We start from the raw sequence: 17,062 nt of genomic DNA on the forward strand, positions 1-17,062 counted from the left end.
ATGAAGTTTAGGGATATGGACAGCAGTTCCTGAGCAGAGTAGGACAAGCATTTTTCACAGAAGACAAGTCAGTATTTTTTTGAAAAATAAATAATTATAATCCTCTCAAATAATCATGTGATAAATAATTTTCTTTTTTTATTTTTAAAAGGATTATATTTTCCAAATACATAAAATAGTTTTGAATTTTACTTCAAAAATGTTTTGAATATTATTTTCAGTATGTTGTATTAAATGTAATAAATTTAAGATAATGAATAAATTAATAACAGATGAGCTATAAATATTCCCCTACATGTAAACATTTTATTTCATTTTCTTCCTCTCATCTTAGGTATGTTGACATTCTGTCTGCCTTGTTATAGTTTCTCTAACATGCTGAAATAGTTACCTTCAGAATAAAAACATTTTATTTCTTTTTTTTTCCTCTCATCTTAGGTATGTTGGCATTCTGTCTGCTTGTTACAGTTTCTCTGATGCTGAAATAGTTACCTCCAGAAATAGTTACCTTCTGAAATAGTGACCTCCAGTTACCCCTCTAGTGTTAGGAGTATTTAATGCTTGACTGTAAAATAAATACTTTTTCTTAAAGAGATGAGAATTTAGCTTCCTTACATTATCCCTAACCCCCATTTCCACTTTCCCCATCATTCCAAGATAATTTTTAGATAAGCAGATTGTTGAGTGCTGGCTCCTCCAGAGTACCACCAGAATGTTTATTTGATAAAGCAAAGGAGAAATTATTTCTGGCAAGTAAAAGCACACCACCTTGATATTTCCTTGGCTGTATCTTCAAAGTCAAAGACAGGAGATTTAGTTTGAAATTTCTTGGGGCTCTGGTTTAGGATGGGTCTTTCAATGCAGGGGCTAAGGAAAATAGAACATTTATGATAAAATAGATTAGGATGGTTGACAAAGCAATGTGAGGTTTTCAAAGTGAGTCTTAGACCATGGTGTTAAACTTTTGTTTTCCCTGAGATAACTGTCTCAATTTAGAGTTTAACTATCATTAATTAATTTCCAAACTCTTAAGCAGAACCTAAAATTCTTCTCTGTATGGGCAAAGACTTTAGGTGATGTATGTTTCATTTTTATCTCTTGGAGATACCCTTCCAGAGCCTCCTGTCCTCTATCTATTGTAGCTTGGTTGCATTTAGCCCTGCTATACAGATTTCATCCTTGGATTTCTCTTTGCCTCTCTGGATGATGAACTGTACTCCCTGGATCTTATATATATCCCATCCTTTGTTTACTCTTTCATATTAGAGGAGCGATCCCCTAGTAATTTTTAACAGATCTTTCTTCTGTAAATAATGCATGCATAGGCTGGGTGCGGTGGCTCATGACTGTATTCCCAGCCCTTTGGGAGCCAAGGCAGGTGGATAACCTGAAGTCGGGAGTTTGAAACAGCTGACCAACACGGAGAAACCCTGTCTCTACTAAAAATACAAAATTAGCGGGGCACGGTGGCACATCCTGTAATCCCAGTTACTTGGGAGGCTGAGGCAGGAGAATCGCTTGAACCCGGGAGGCAGAGAGTGCGGTGAGCCAAGATTGCGCCATTGCACTCCAGCCTGGGCAACAAAAGCAAAAGTCTGTCTCAAAAAATAAATAAATATAAATAATACATGCATAGATAATTTATATGGTAAATATGGTATTTTCTTTTTATCTGTTGTAATGCTAGAATTTCACTACAAAACTATATCACAGAATTGCTAGGAAAATTGGAGAAAACGTAACATTTTATTACAGAAATGAAATTTGGAACAACAAAAAAATGATTGTGGGTAATTATTTGCTTTTTAAAGTTCTGGAAAAGCTATCTATGTAAATGATTATAAGGATATATAGAATTGAATTCTGTATTTTAGTGTTTCAACTTGTGAATATTTTTTATAACTCTATCAGGCAATGACATTTAATGATTTTGAAAATTTCATAAAGGCTTGTGGTAAAATTTTGTCTCATAAAGAAAGATTAAATAATTATAATATTGTAATTTCATCAAATAAACTTAAAAAACCTTTTTCTCACAAATCATATCCTGATAGAATTTGAGTTTTATATTTTAATAGAAAAAAGTTATGTCTTACAAAGTGTTTATAATCTCTGAAGATGATATGCTGGAGCTCAAAGGGACAAACGTATTTTTTAAATGAGATGCCTTGATTTAAAAATGTATTTTTAAAGGCTGCTGCCTCTCATTTTCTCCCAGTTGAGTGTCAGTAGCAATTATTGTGTCCAGAAATATCTCAGGTAGATTACAGGAAGAATTTGGGAGAAGAGATTTCCCCAGGAATACAGAGGGGGCTTTCAGTCTGGCTGTGACTTCATGTTTCTAGAGAGCAGATAGGCAGTAGGCTATGCTTCGGAAGCCAGGGCCCTGGAATGAAATGAGCCCTACCACTGGTCCATCACTTCTCCTCCATTTGTGGGAATATCAGAGAGAAGTAGCTGAAAGGGATGATTTCAGAAGTTTGCCAACGTATGAAGTGTATCGACTACTGAGGAAAATTTGGCTGCCCTCCTGTTTCTGCAGACTTACTCCTTGACCATGAAAAGCTCTAAAAATCATTTTCTTACATCTGCCGAATAGGCTTTTTTGGGGTGGGCCTGAGAATGTTAATGTCAAATGAATGTTATGCGTAGCCAGTGTTTTGATCATGGGCTGCTGCATTCGTTTTACACTGGTTAGGGTCTAAAGGGTTGAGAGAAGTGTAGAGAATAGCACACAGGGAAGGTCGAAAAACAAGGTGGCTTCATTTTTCTTTTGCTTTCTGAAAAACTATAAAAAAGTAACTCTGTCTTAATTCTATCACTTTTATATTTTCTTTGGATAGCAAACTTAAAAAATAAATACAGCATTTTGGGAAAAGCTAGGTTTGTCTATAATTTTAATACACCTGCCCAAACTCTTACTCGCGTCTTAGAAATGGTAGTTTTCAAATGGAGGGAAGAAAAGGAGGGAGGAAGAAAGATAATGATTTATGGAAGCAGTAAAACAAGATTTGATTTAGGTTTAAATATTGGTCTCAATAACATGTAAAATATACTTATTTTTGTATTATTCAAGTCAATATAACTGAGAATTACTGCAAATCATACTGCCCTTAAAAATGAAAAGCATTTTGTATGAGAAGTGGCAGTCCGTAATACTTTGAGGAGCAGAGCACCGGAAGTCAGGACGACTGGAATCTTGCCCTGTCTCAGCCTCTAGGGACAGTATGTACTCCTGGGCCACCTTCCTACCACATCCTTATTCTTCCCCTGCAATAACCTCAACTGGCCACTTTTTATAGGAGAATAATAAGGTTGTAGACTTGGTAATTACTAAGCTTCTGTAAGATTCTGTTACTCCATTATATATAAATCTTTTCAGAAGGTTTATGTCTTTTCATTAAATGAAATTAGGTAGCTTTTTCTTGTGTTTATCTTTTGGTTTTTTAAAAAATAATTTGGCCCTAAACAATTCAGTATTTGTTAAGGTTAACTGTATTTAAACAGCAGAGGTATGCTTTTAGGGTGGTGTACATAAATATAACAGGGTAGATTTCCTATTGTAAGAACCTCTGATATGAGCTGAGATGGGGAATTGCCCTTACAGTGCCCTTCAGTGACACTTACTATGATTTGCTTTTAGTTTCATGGGGGAATCATTAGCGTATTGGTTCATTTGTAACTGGTGGTTTATTGCCAAGGTTTTGAGAGTAGTGAGTTAAATAGCTTTAAAATTCTCACTATTGTTTAGAAGGCTAATTGTGTAAATTTAAATGTTAAAGCTTTTGAATGGCTTCTCTTTAACAGTGATTTTTAACAAATGTTTGATCATACTATATTTGTGCTACAGTTGAAATGCTGAAGTAGCATTTTGGCATCTCTCCCAAAAGCATGCTTAAAGAGGCTAGCGGCAGCATCACTCCCTGTCTCTTCAGTGCTTTTTACCTTGCGAGTGGTGCAGCTTGTTCTGCGGATGTACTGAAACCCTCCCATTTAATCTGCAGTGGAGGAGAATGGAGCTCACTGTCCAGTAGAAATCAATGATGTAGCAATGTTGCAGTAAATAGAAATGATTATATATTTCAATAGCTTAGCAAGAAGACATTTATAATATTTTTTTTTTCATCTGATTCATTTTTGCTTTCTGTTTTCTTCCAGAGAGATGTGGATAATTTGCCCTGCCTCCAACATTTGTTTCTCAGCTTCAACAATATATCTAGGTAAGTGGAAACTCCCAAGTTGTCATTTATTATAACTTGATTATGTGGGTCCTAGTGCTTTAGATTAAAATTGTAAATACCTTGGAGAATTTTACTGGCATGGGAGATTTTAAATTAGAAAATGATAAGGCAAAGTTCTTTGTGGAAAAGCAAAGCACTTATGTGTATTCTTGCCTGTAATGCTAACATGATGAAATTAGTATAGCATGTGCTTTTGATTTAATTATGCTTTAGAGCTGCTCTTTTGAAAAACATGAGTATGTGGAAATTTCAACATATATTTTGTTGTCCTTTGTTTGACATTCACGGCACTGGTCAGTTGAATTAGAATTTCATAAATTATCAGCTATAATTTGTAGAGCTACTAAGCAATTTTAATACGGCAGGCTGTATTTGTCACTGAGCCACTTGCTAATTAGGCCAAACTGCCTTCTAACTTAGTATCTCTACTTAGAATTAATGCTGCTAAGAGACAGTGGATTGGAATATAGAAATGTATAAATTTAGTTTTCCAATGATTTGAAGCATATCATTCTTTATATTGTGGTGATGTCTCATTCAGTGTCTACGTGAAAGATTTCAGAATTGAAACTGAGACACACAGTAAGACTTTTCAATGCAAAAGGGCCCCTACTTTTCCCTAATTCTTTCCTTCTCCTCCTTCCCAGGAGCCACTTAGCTTAAAACAAACAAACAAACAAACAAACAAACAAACAAACTGAGGGCTTTTTAATGCCCTCACCGCTTTAGTTTCACCTCAAGGCTGTTCTCTGAATCTGCTTTTATAAGAGGGTTAAAAAATATATATAAAAAGATTTAGAGCATATCTTTTTCTGAACTCCAGGTCTATGCTTCTGTATTAAAAACCAGTTTAATTTGTATGTTGTCTGTTGGCATGTTTTTTGCATGTCCTCCATCAAAATTGTTTTAATCCAAGCATCCTGTACTGTGTCTCTAGAAGACAGAAACTATCCAAAGACAGTGAGCTTTGCAAATAGACATTATTCTGAAGAAAATACTGTTATTCTTTTCTTTTATTCTCTTCTGTGGAAAAAATATTAAAGTTTTTTTTTGATTGACTTTTCATATTCTTCTCAGTATATTTTGAATGCAACATTCCAGCTGCCATTCTCTCTTGGGGAGGTAGAATTTCTTTCCAATGGCAATGGCAGGGACACTCATTTTTTTTTAAGGGAATTTCTTTCTAAAAATCATTTACAACTCTTTAGAGAAGATAGTATCTCATTTTTCCAATATGCAAAATACTTGCTGTTTAAGATGCTGCAAACTTTTGGATTCCTCCAACCTGTGGTGGAACTCATTACTTCTTTTGTTTCTTGTTTATGTGGAGTAATTTAAAGAGAGATATACATTTGATTATATAGGGTTATGATGTTCCCAGGTCCCCAGGATGTCTGAATTTTTAACTCCTATACTCCTAGCTCTGTGGGAAGTTGGTTTTGGTTGCCTGTGTCTGGGAAGTTTTCTTCTGGACCTGGAAAGGAGTTCTGCTTACCCAGCAAAATAAAGTTAAGATTAATGAGATTGGTATTTATAACTTTCTTTAAAAAGTGTGATTTCTCAAGAAAATAAAGATAGAAGTCAGTCAACAATCGTGAGGCTTTTATTCTCTCTGCAATTGCTTTCTCTGTGTTTCTATGTAGCTTTCACGGTATACCTTCCTCTTGTGTTTCCAGCGGGTCTGCTTTTGAGGCATAGTACATTTCCTGCTATGTATTTGTTGATGCTTGTGGTCCAGGAGGTGGTAGAGCAAATATATTGGGTCTAAGCGGGGAAAAATCAGAGACAGCAACCTTGAAAACATTTCTGTGAACTTTACTCAAGATACAAATATCTCAGATAGCTGGGCCGTCAGATAACCGTGTGGAAAGCTACAGTATATATTCAGGGCGCAGTTGTTCTTCTGTATCCTGCCATAATAGAGTTGCCAGGTTTTACAGTGCCAGCTTTCTGGGGTCTATGCTCCATGGACCCTAATTCAGTAGTTTTAGGTAGGGCTCAGGAATTTGTACCTTTATTTTAAAAATGCAGCTGACTTAAAAATACCAATGGCTTGTGCTTTTCAAACTTCAGGTCAAAAACCACATAGGGATCCTAGGATCAGTTTAGTGATTTACAACCAGGTACATTAAAATGGAATGGAAAATATCAGAATTTGTCACACATTTTAAGAGTATATACTGTTTCATAAACATTTCCTAGTTTTAATTATATATAGGTATGTCTACATATGCATATGTATGTATGTTATTTTACTATAGACAATGTGGAAACTGGGTTACAATGTTAATACGTTTCTTACTATGGGTTCGATGAAAAAATTTGAAAAATTTTGTGAGATCTTGCCACATGCATATATAGCTTCTTCTTATTGCAATGTTAGAGTTTATCGTAATTTTATTTTATATTGTCTCTTCTGTTAGACTGTAAACTTGACAAAGGCAGAGGAATATGTCTATTCTGTTCACTACAGCCTCTTCAGCATCTAGCGTGTATGTGTTCTTAGTACAGGTATTACTCATTATATTTAAAAGATTTATAAGGAGAATTTAATTCCTCAAAAAAATATTTTTCTATGTGATCTAAGAACTCTTTTTGGTGGATCCTTTTTTATGCTTTTTATTTTACTAGGTCATTTAGTCTATGTTTAATGAGTGGACTTGTGAGGTTTAAAGCTGTAAGTAAATCAGAGTTCTCTTGGCAGTTGTTTTGGGCTTCCAGCTTAATTTACTGATTTGTCAGTAAGGATCTTGCCCAAAATTTCTAGAGAAACTAAACGTTTTATTTGTGCAGTGGGGTATATCGGAATTGGGTATGGGTGTGGTATGCCCCAGGGTGTTTTTAAAAGATGTGGAGGTGCCTTGTCTATAAGGCATTTAAAAACAATAAAACTGACAAAAATAGTGTTGCTTTTTATTATCACTGTGCACTGGAATTTCTAACCTATGTCACTGATAAAATACTCTTCTCTGCCAGGGTGGACCTCTCATACCTCTTTTCTTACTTTAGTAAGACCATGTTATTTGGACTCAGCTTTTTCTTTATAATGTCACTGAAAATTTTAAACTAGGTTTCCTCTTTTTTGTTGTTTTGAGGAAGGAATGCTGTTTTAAGGTCTCTGATGACCTTTGTTAGTAATTATAGTATGGTTAAAGGTCACTGAAGCATATGCTTTGGGATGTGACTGCCTTCATCGCTATTCTCCAAGGCAAGATAATCCTCTCTGAAAATGGTTTATAATTTTATCTTTATCAGGAAATTACTCTCCTTGCATTTTTCTCAAGCTATGTTTCAACTTGATAAGTCACCCTATATGAATTATATTTCTAGAAAACAATCTATTTCTCTTTAGGAAAACTTAAGCTGCCCTGCAGTAGCCTCATTTAGTACTAGTTGGTATTTTAAGAAGGAAATTATTTCACTGACCTTCAGAAGGTATTGATATTTTTCATGAGCTCAGGTTGTTAGATAGTATTCCTGTAGCTGAGATATAAGGTTTTACTCTTGTACCTTCCAGGATTGCAGGTGTCACTTATGTTATTTTGGCTTGAAGGAAGTTCATTTCCCTTAGTTCTAGTATGCAGCTTACTGTTAGAATGCCTTTACTTTTCCTTTGTTAGCAGATAACCAATGATATGCAAATCTTCTTACTGAGTTAAAAACTGAGGAAATCAACTATTGACAGATCTTTTCTGACCATCTGCTAAGTTTTAAATTTGACAAATGACTACATGCTTGTCAAGGAAACTTCATTATCAGTTTCCATTTATCTACTGAACTCCTCTTGTGTTTATCAAATAGTTGATGTGTGAGTCACCTTCATTCAGACAGACATTTAACTGCATTTTTCTGAATGTGTTGGGCATCATGTAAAGAGGACCCACAAAAACAAGATTTAAAAATGGGGCATTTGTTTTCATCTATTGCTGCTTTATTTCTTCTTTGTGAGTAAACCTCCCTGAGTATGGTCAGGTAGCATACAGTGCCTTAGTAGGTCTGCCTAGCTGTAGCTTTTGAATTCTTTTAGACAGAAAATAGGTGAAAAGCGATACTCACAAGTAATGATAGATGTGTTCTACCACTTCAGAAAAATAGACTTTGGGTAAGATTAATTTGTTTGATAATGCTCAGGGTTGACTATTATTGGATTTAAATATATTTCATTTGAAACACAGCACTTTTACTAAAATAATTTTTCTATAGTTTTTCATTGCATATCTTATTTCAATACAACGTTATTAAAGTGCTGTTTTTCCTTTTAGAAATCAGAAGCAAAAATTACTCTAAAATGTTATAAAATAGAAAGATGTTTAAAATGAACCAACTGTATTTTCCTCATTGTTCTTAGAACATTTGTCATAGATGATTATGTTCTGGTTGTAATACTTTGCACTGTAATGTAAAGTCTTATTTTAATTTTTTTACACAAGTTAAGGATTTCTCAGTTTAGCTAATTTTTATTTTGTTTTATTGTTTTATTTTTATGTTGCAGTCAAAATGACTTCTTATTTCTGTTAGTTTCAAATGTATTTGTTCATCTCATGCTAGACAGATTATTGACTATATAGATGGAATATTAGCATCATGTACTCTTGTCAAGTGTCAGTATGATTGAAGACATTGGAGATCTTCTTCTGATTTAAGGGAACCAGCAATCCTGCCATTCACACAGTAGAACTTTGAACTTGTGAAATTATTCTGTTAATGTTTCTGCAGAGGTAAATGAGCATTAGCAATCAACTTCTTTATATGCCTTACATATCTTTCAGCATTCTGCATAATTGTAAATTCTATAGGTTTATTTGTAGCATTTAAAATGAACAGAATACATTTGCTTTATATTTTCTAATTTACTAAATTGCATGTAGAGTTTATGGCCATCTTGAAATTATATAAGTGACAGGAACAGAGATGAAAGGCTTCATTTGGATGTATTGTTAGGGAGCACCTGAAAGCCAGATGACTCTCTGATTGAAACAGGGTCACAGTTTTTATAGGCTATTGAAAAGTTGAGTATATGCCTTTGTGATTTTATCTTAATCAGCAGCTTTTGGATTTAACCACCCCTCACTATTGGGGGCTTTCCTGTTTTCATGGGTGTTGCATGAGGTCTCAAGAAACATCAGAATGATAGTTTCTGAGGATGATTTTTCCACAAGCCTTGCAGTTTACTGAAGAGTCAGAGATCATGGGACAAGGGTAGTAAACAGTAAATTTTAAAAAAAGAAAAAGAAAAGGGAGCAAATATACAAGGTAACAGGGAAACTGGGGCCCTCTGTTATGTTTGTTGTAATCCTTTTGCATTACCTTTGAGGCAGAGAAAAGCAAAAAAAATCTAATGATAGCAGTCACTTTAAAAATTATTATCACATACCTTATTTTATTATCCTCCTTATATCAGCATCTGTAATTATTTAAAACATTAATTCCGTAGATACAAAAATACATAGAGATGCTCTCACAGATCTTATTTATAACATTAAGAAGTGCGGAGTGATACCATGTATGCTCTCCAACTTCATTTTATAAAATGTTGTTGAAATTAATCTTTCCAAAATCGTAATTATTTTCTATTCAAAGATTGCCTTTCTTTAATGGTCATTATTAGTCAATTGGAGGGTTTTTTTTCACCTGTACCTTCTCAACCAACATAATACACACACACACACACACACACACACACACACACACACACACACATATGATTGCCTACTCACAGGAAATTTTCTAGATACTCTTCCTATAATTGTAAGTTTCCATTTCCATTACTGTAAAGGTTGTGTGTGTGTGTGTGTGTGTGTGTGTGTGTGTGTGTGTGAGAGAGAGAGAGAGAGAGAGAGGGAGAGGAAGAAAGAAAGAGAGAGGGAGTTTTTCTAAAAAGGAGGCTTCTTGAACTGAAATTAAACTAAGGCCTGGGAGCATGCTGTTTGCATACCTTGTGTCAGTCGGAGTTAACACATGCATAGTTGAGAGGCTGATAGCTATCATGGCATTGAGTTAGCTGTTTTCAAAACATTGATGTGCCAAAGGTTCTTTTGGATTTTATTCATGTGAAGGTTCTAAAAGTTGCAGGAAAAATTTTGGTGCATATTATTAAAGGCAAGGGCCTTGAACCTTAAAATTACTCATGATTAACATATTGGGTGTTGTTTCTAGGTTCAGAAACAAACAAGTATGGTAAGTTGAGACCAATACATGTGTTATGATTTCCTTTGTATTTTGTTTTACAAAGGCAAGGAAATTCAAAGACTATTCAGAAACAAACTTAAAGTATAAGTAGATTAAATTCAAAATCCACTTAGAAACACACTTAAGATATATAACTGGTTTCCCCTAGTGCATGTCTTGTACTTATAGAAATATTTCCAAAAGGAATTTGAGGTAGTGTCGATGAAGAGAGTCAAACTATGTAAAGTATTTGAAGAGATTTATTCTAAGCCAAATATGAGTGATTATGGCCCATGACACAGCCCTCAGGAGGTCCCGAGAACATGTGTACAAGGTGGTCAGGGTGGAGCTTGGTTTTATACATTTTAGGGAGGCATGAGACATCAATCAAATATATTTAAGAAATACATTGGTTTGGTCCAGAAAGGCGGGACAACTCAAAGTTGTGGGGGGGGGGAGGTGGAGAAAAACAGAGACCTTGCTTTAGCTGTTTTCTAACTTATTTGATACAAAGGTAAGATAGTAGAAGCAAAAATACCCACCTGATTATATAGATTTTTAAAATCTGTATAAATAGCTGTTTTAAAGTTCTTACCTACTGATTCCAACATTTGTGACATCTCTGGTACTGTTATAGTGACTTTTTTTCTCGTTAATATATGTTTCAATTTTTATTGCTTCTTCCTCATCTGGCAATTTTTTAATTGTACTCTGGGCATTGTGGATGTTCTATTGAGAGATTTAAGGATTATTGAGTTTTGTTTTGATAACTACTAGAGAATCAGGTTGATCCTGTTGAGGCTTTTTTTTAAATTAGGTTTTTGTTTGTTTGTTTTTTGAGGAAAGATCTAAAGTGATACTATAGAAATGGAGTTATATGGTTTTATATATGTTACCAGGGGCAAATCTGTACGGGACTGCAGCAACATCAATTCTTGCCTCCTCAGAAGGAAGAATTTGACTGAGGGACACAAGGCAGAAGGAGAGACCAAGGCAAGTTTTAGAGCAGGAGTGAAAGTTTATTAAAAAGCTTTAGGGCAGGAATGAAAGGGAGTAAATTACACTTGGAAGAGGGCCGGGTAGGCAACTTGAGAGATCAAGTGCCCAGTTTGACCTTGATGTAGGGTTTTATATGCTGGCATACTTCCCAGATCTTGCATCCCTTCTCCCCTGATTCTTCCCTTGCAGTGGACTGTCCACATGTGCAGTGGCGTGCCAGCATTTGGGAGAGGCCGCATGCGCAGTGTGTTTACTGGCATTGTACACATGCGCACTTGAGGCATTCTTCCCTTACCAGAAGGTTCCTAGAAGGTCCTATACCAGTTAAACTCTGACATTTTGCCTCTTAATGCACGTACTTGAGCCCACCAGCCCAACTCCAGTGGGAAGCTACTAATTATCAGTAGATTTATTGGGAAACTACTAATGATCAGTTTAAGGTTATTTTCTGTTTGTTGGGAGACTGCCTTTCCCTGGTGCCTGCTGCAACCAATTCTTGTCTTAGAGAAATAGTGTAACAACTGCCTGACCATCTCCTGATGGTCACCCGACATTCCTGGTTGCTGGGGAGCCCTCTCCAGCCCTGCTCAAGCCTGGCTACCTACCTACTGTAACATATCTATATGTGTTTTGTTATGACAGTAAACACAAGATTTGTGTATCTGAGGTAGACTGATTATTTACCTGCAGAATATCTTGTGTTAGTTTCCCATGCTCCATTTTTTCCCCATGATGCTATGTGATAAATGCAGATGTTGCCTGCCTGTATAAAGAGGGGGCCTTTAGTACATGAGAGAAACCCCAAATTATTAATCTTGGAGCTTATATAGAAGCTGCTTACACAACTGCACCTTCTCCCCTCCAGGGCAGAAAGAGAGAACACAGAGAGAAACTGAGACCTTATTTTCCTAGTAAACAAATCCTCTATGAAGAGAAAAGTCAAAAGTGTTTTGGCAAATAATCTTTTGGAATATAAACAAATGGCTCCACATTTTGTTACCTTTTGCAATGTAAACACATAGTTCTTAGAGATAAATTTCCATATTTCTCTTTTTTTTCTTTGAGACCTAGTCTTGCTGCTCTGTCGCCCAGGCTGGAGTGCAATGATGTGATCTCAGGTCCCTGCAACCTCTGCCTCCAGGGTTCAAGCAATTCTCCTGCCTCAGCCTCCCGAGAAGCTGGGACTACAGGCACATACCACCACATCCAGCCTATTTTTGTAGTTTTAGTAGAGACAGGTTTTACCATGTTGGCCATGCTGATCTCAAACTCCTGACCTCAGGTGATCCACCACCTTGGCCTCCCAAAGTGCTGGGATTACAGACATGAGCCACCACGCCTGGCCTAAATTTCCATATTGTTCTTATTATTTCTATCTATTCAATCACCCTTTAAAGTGCCAATTTTCTTTGCTCAGAAAGCCCTTACAATGGCAGAAACATGAAAATATTCACATTGTTTCTTGACATAGAGTCGCCTTACACCTAAGGCATGGCCTTTCTTGGACTTCAGATATATAATCTGGGTGTTCATTGAGGTCTCTTCACTCTATTTGGTTGGAATTGTGGTGTCTCCCAGTTCTCTGTGACCCATAGATACTATTATCTCACAGCGCCTCAATAGTTATATTTTGCTAGGCTTTGTGGAATTATACCCTGTGTACCCATATCCTAATATTTAGCCAAATACTCAAGAAACCCTTAGGCAGACTTCTGGAATTTCTTCTCTACAAGGTTCCCTCCTCTCCAATCCCCTTCACCCAAATTCCAGTAGCCTCAGCAGACCCAAATTCTGACTACTATTTCATCTATCTAGTGAGACCTCTGTTCTCTCTTTGGATCCACTTCCCTGTGCTATGATCTGGAAAGCACCCTCAGGCAGAAAGCCAAGATGAATGTGGCTTTTATATGTCTGTCTTCTTTGAAAGGTCACAGCCCTGAGCTCTCTGTTGTTCAACATCTGCTTCATATATTTTGTTCAGTTTCATAGTTGTTTACATTGGGAAGGTGAGTCTGATGCTGTCATGGCAAAAATTGCAAGCTCTATCTACCAGATTTTCAAATTGTCATGACCATCTCTGCCATTTACCTGTCAAGTACTTAAAGGATATGAATTCCCTTTAAATCAAGAATACATTATTTCTGTATCTAACAACGTGTGTGTTTGTGTGTGTGTTTGTGTATATGTGTGTTTGTCTAGGTTATTAGATGGGTTGAATTTGTTTCCTTTATATTTGTTTTTAGTGTTAAAGATGACATTTTTTTTTAGAGGGCCGAAACTCAGCTTGTTCAGGAAGGAAAATAATTGCCTGATCTTTAAGGACACTGGGCTTGGTTAAAAGAGGAGGATATTTTCTTCTTTAAAAAATCTTGTTTGCAAGCCAGGCGCAGTGGCTCACACCTGTAATCCTAGCGCTTTGGGCAGCTGAGGCGGGCAGATGACAAGGTCAAGAGATCGAGACCATCCTGGCCAACCTGGTAAAACCCCGTCTCTACTAAAAAATACAAAAATTAGATGGGTGTGTTGGCAGATGCCTGTAATCCCAGCTACTTGGGAGGCTGAGGCAGGAGAATCACTTGAACCTGGGAGGCGGAGGTTGCAGTGAGCTGAGATCACACCATTGCACTCCAGCCTGGTAACAGAGTGAGACTCAGTCTCAAAAAAAAAAAAAAAAAAGAAACCTTGCTTGCATGCAAGTAAGGAAGTTGGGATTCTCCATAAGGAGGATACTTCTGGAAGCGAAACAGTTAGGTTTGTTTATCCTGGATATGCAGAAGGGTATCGCAGTGACTTAATTGTACACCCCAAAATATCTCAAAGAGTAGTAATTCAGAACTGTCAACTAGTCTCTGGGCATTGTTTGGTTTTGTGTTTTTAAACATTTTTAAAATGAACAAATAAAATTTGTATATATTTGTGGTGTATAAGATGTTTTGAGATATATATATATATATACACGCACATTATGAAATGACTAAAACTAACATATATGGTACCTCATATAGTTAACTTTTTTTGTAAAAAAATCTTGAAGGTTTTACTAAAGAACATTTAAAGTCTTAGTAATTTTCAAGTATATGATATGCTGTTTTTAAATTATTAAATATAATCACCATATTGAATTAATTCCTGCTAACTGAAATTTTGTATCCTTTGACCAACATCTCCCCAATCACCCTACGTGACCACAGTCCCTGATAACTACCATTCTATTTTCTGCTTCTATGAGTTCTATTTTTTTAGATTCCACATATGAGTAAGATCATGTTGTATTTGTCTTTCTGTGTCTGGCTTATTTCATTTAGCATAATATCCTCCAGGTTTGTTCATGTTGTCAAAGATAACAGGATTTACTTCTATTTGAAGCTAAATCGTATTCCACTGTGCATATGTACCACATTTTCTTTATCCATTGATCTGTTTAAGGATGCTTAGATTAATTCCATGTCTTGGTTTTTGTGAATAATGCTGCAGTGAACATGAGGGTACCGATACCTTTTCAACATGTTAATTTTGTTTCCTTTGGAATATACCCAGAAATGGGATTGCTAGTTCATATGGTGGCTCTAATTTTAAACTTTTTAGGAACCTCCATACTCTCTTTTATAATGATTGTACTAATTTACATTGCCACTAACAGTGTCCAAGGGTTTTCTTCTCTCCACATCCCACCGACACTTAACTTCTGATTTTTGGTAATACCCATCCTAACAGGTGTGAGATGATATCTCATTGTGGTTTTAATTTAATGACTTTCCTTGATTTTTTTTTTAAATCTATAGTTTGGCCATTTGTAATCCTCTTTTGGGAAATGTCTATTCTAGTCCCTTTTTGTTTTCATAAAACATCCTTTTTATAGCCTAAAAGAAGTAGACAATGTCAGTTGTAGACCCCAGGTTAGAGACCATGGTTTTTAGTTTAGGAATCTCCTGGGAAGCGCTGAGTAAATGTGTAAATAAGATTAATAATATTTTTCTGCTAGTTTCTTTGAACTTGTTTTTGAGGCTTTCTTTTTGGCATTTCATGGGTATTGGCTTTTTGTTCTCCAAAATTACCCACTTCAGGGATTGTGAGTGATGCCAGTTTTTCATAGCTGGGTGGGTTTAGGATCTAAGATTATCTTAGGGATATCTTGAGGATGTTTTATTTTTACCTCAATATGATAGCTAGTAGCTGATCCTCCTCTTTTCTGTCCTTTACAATGTCATTAAAATATTTTCTCCATCTCTTTCATCTAAAGAATTCAAGTTTTTTTCCCCAGTTAGTTGTTGAAGAACATTGATTACACATCTTTATGTATAAAATACCAAAAAGGCATTGTGGAGAGTAACAGAAGTTAAATATATGACTTTTGTTTTTTATGAGTGTATAACCTAATGACAGAGAACACACAAAGACATAAGTGACAGAAACATAAAAAAAAAAAAAAAAAAAAAACTTGCCACTTTTGGAAAATCCAACAGCCTGAGAATCAGTCTGTCACTTAGCAGCTCTAGTATAAAGAGCGCTTCGTCCCTGATTGCTCTGGCAGAAGGTTCTAAAGAGACTCAATGTTCAAAAGTGTGTCCCTGAACCAGCAGTATTAGCATCACTGGGAAGTTTATTGGAAGTCCAGGATCTCAAGCCCTACCCTAGACCTCTGGGTAAGAACTGTCATTTTAAAAGGTGCTCTGGTGATTTAAATGCACGTTACAGTCTGGGAAGCACTGCTGCAGAGGATTCTGATTGTGCTTATTTAGGTCAGGTGCCCACTTGGAATGAATCACCGCAGCCAGGGACATACAGGACATACTGAATGCTCAATCCTGGGACATATGGTCTGTATCCCCTAGGACAACGAGAGTGGGATCAGTTTGTGGACTGGGTTTACTACAGGAAAAAGGTGTTTTGTTACCAAGGGAAGGGAAGTTGGGCAAGAAGATAATAACAATAGATGTCCAATAAACTTATTTCCCCTTTCATGCCTTTGCTCACGTTAATGTTAGAGCTAGCTGGGGAGTTTCTCCTTTACTTTGGGTAATTTCATCCCATTTCCTGTGTGTGTGCGTATGTGTGAGCACACGTGTGTGTGTGTGTTCGTTTGTGTTCTACTTTCAATCTCCCCCACCCCTCATTGCCATCTGTCTGCCTGACCTAGATATCAGAGGTTCTTCCTTCTTCCGCAGCATGGTTCCCCTGTCCCTCTCAGAGAGTTCATATCTCTCAAATATATATTAACACATTATGGATAAGCACACACATAACCTCTGCCTAAATCTAACTTTACTTCATTGCACTCCTGATAGAGCATGTATGCTTTACCCACTGCTTTTCATTCTACCACTAAGGCATTAACCCTTGGAGTCGTGCCTTTCAAAGCTGGGAATATCTGTTAAAATGTATTTGTAAGTATTAGAGGGGGTCATACTTTTAGCCCTCAGGGATTATGGTTCCATTAGCAAAGGTTTTTTTTTTTTTTTTTTTTTTTTTTTTAAGCCAGGAAAAAAAGAGGGATGCAGTCCTTTACTATTATTATTTATTTTGATGTTCAAATTTTATCTGATTTCTCAAGCAGGCTCCTGTAGTCTTTTGATGTATCCTCATTCTTTAAGTACTTCCTGCCTTTCTGGCACAACAAGGTGTTCCAGGCTGATTGTATACTTTCACAGTCCTAG

The 17,062-nt window shown here is 36.2% G+C and overlaps 1 protein-coding gene across 11 annotated transcripts in view; it reads left to right on the forward strand.

The window, feature by feature from the left end:
- The window catches only part of LRRC49 (leucine rich repeat containing 49), a 135,878-nt gene that overhangs the window by 49,065 nt on the left and 69,751 nt on the right, over window positions 1-17,062 (forward strand). For 10 of the 11 annotated variants that reach the window (XM_032244671.1, XM_032244672.1, XM_032244667.1 and 7 more), the window contains one exon: window positions 4,159-4,220. In XM_032244671.1, the coding sequence (XP_032100562.1) occupies window positions 4,159-4,220 (62 nt within the window). Of the gene's footprint in view, window positions 1-3,890; window positions 4,060-4,158; window positions 4,221-17,062 lie in introns of those variants that run through there. The other variant, XM_032244678.1, reaches the window with a different exon arrangement.

The sequence above is a fragment of the Sapajus apella genome, unplaced genomic scaffold, assembly GCF_009761245.1.
Source record: "Sapajus apella isolate SASKATOON/1434 unplaced genomic scaffold, GSC_monkey_1.0 scaffold55, whole genome shotgun sequence".
In the NCBI taxonomy this organism is placed as follows: Eukaryota; Metazoa; Chordata; class Mammalia; order Primates; family Cebidae; genus Sapajus; species Sapajus apella.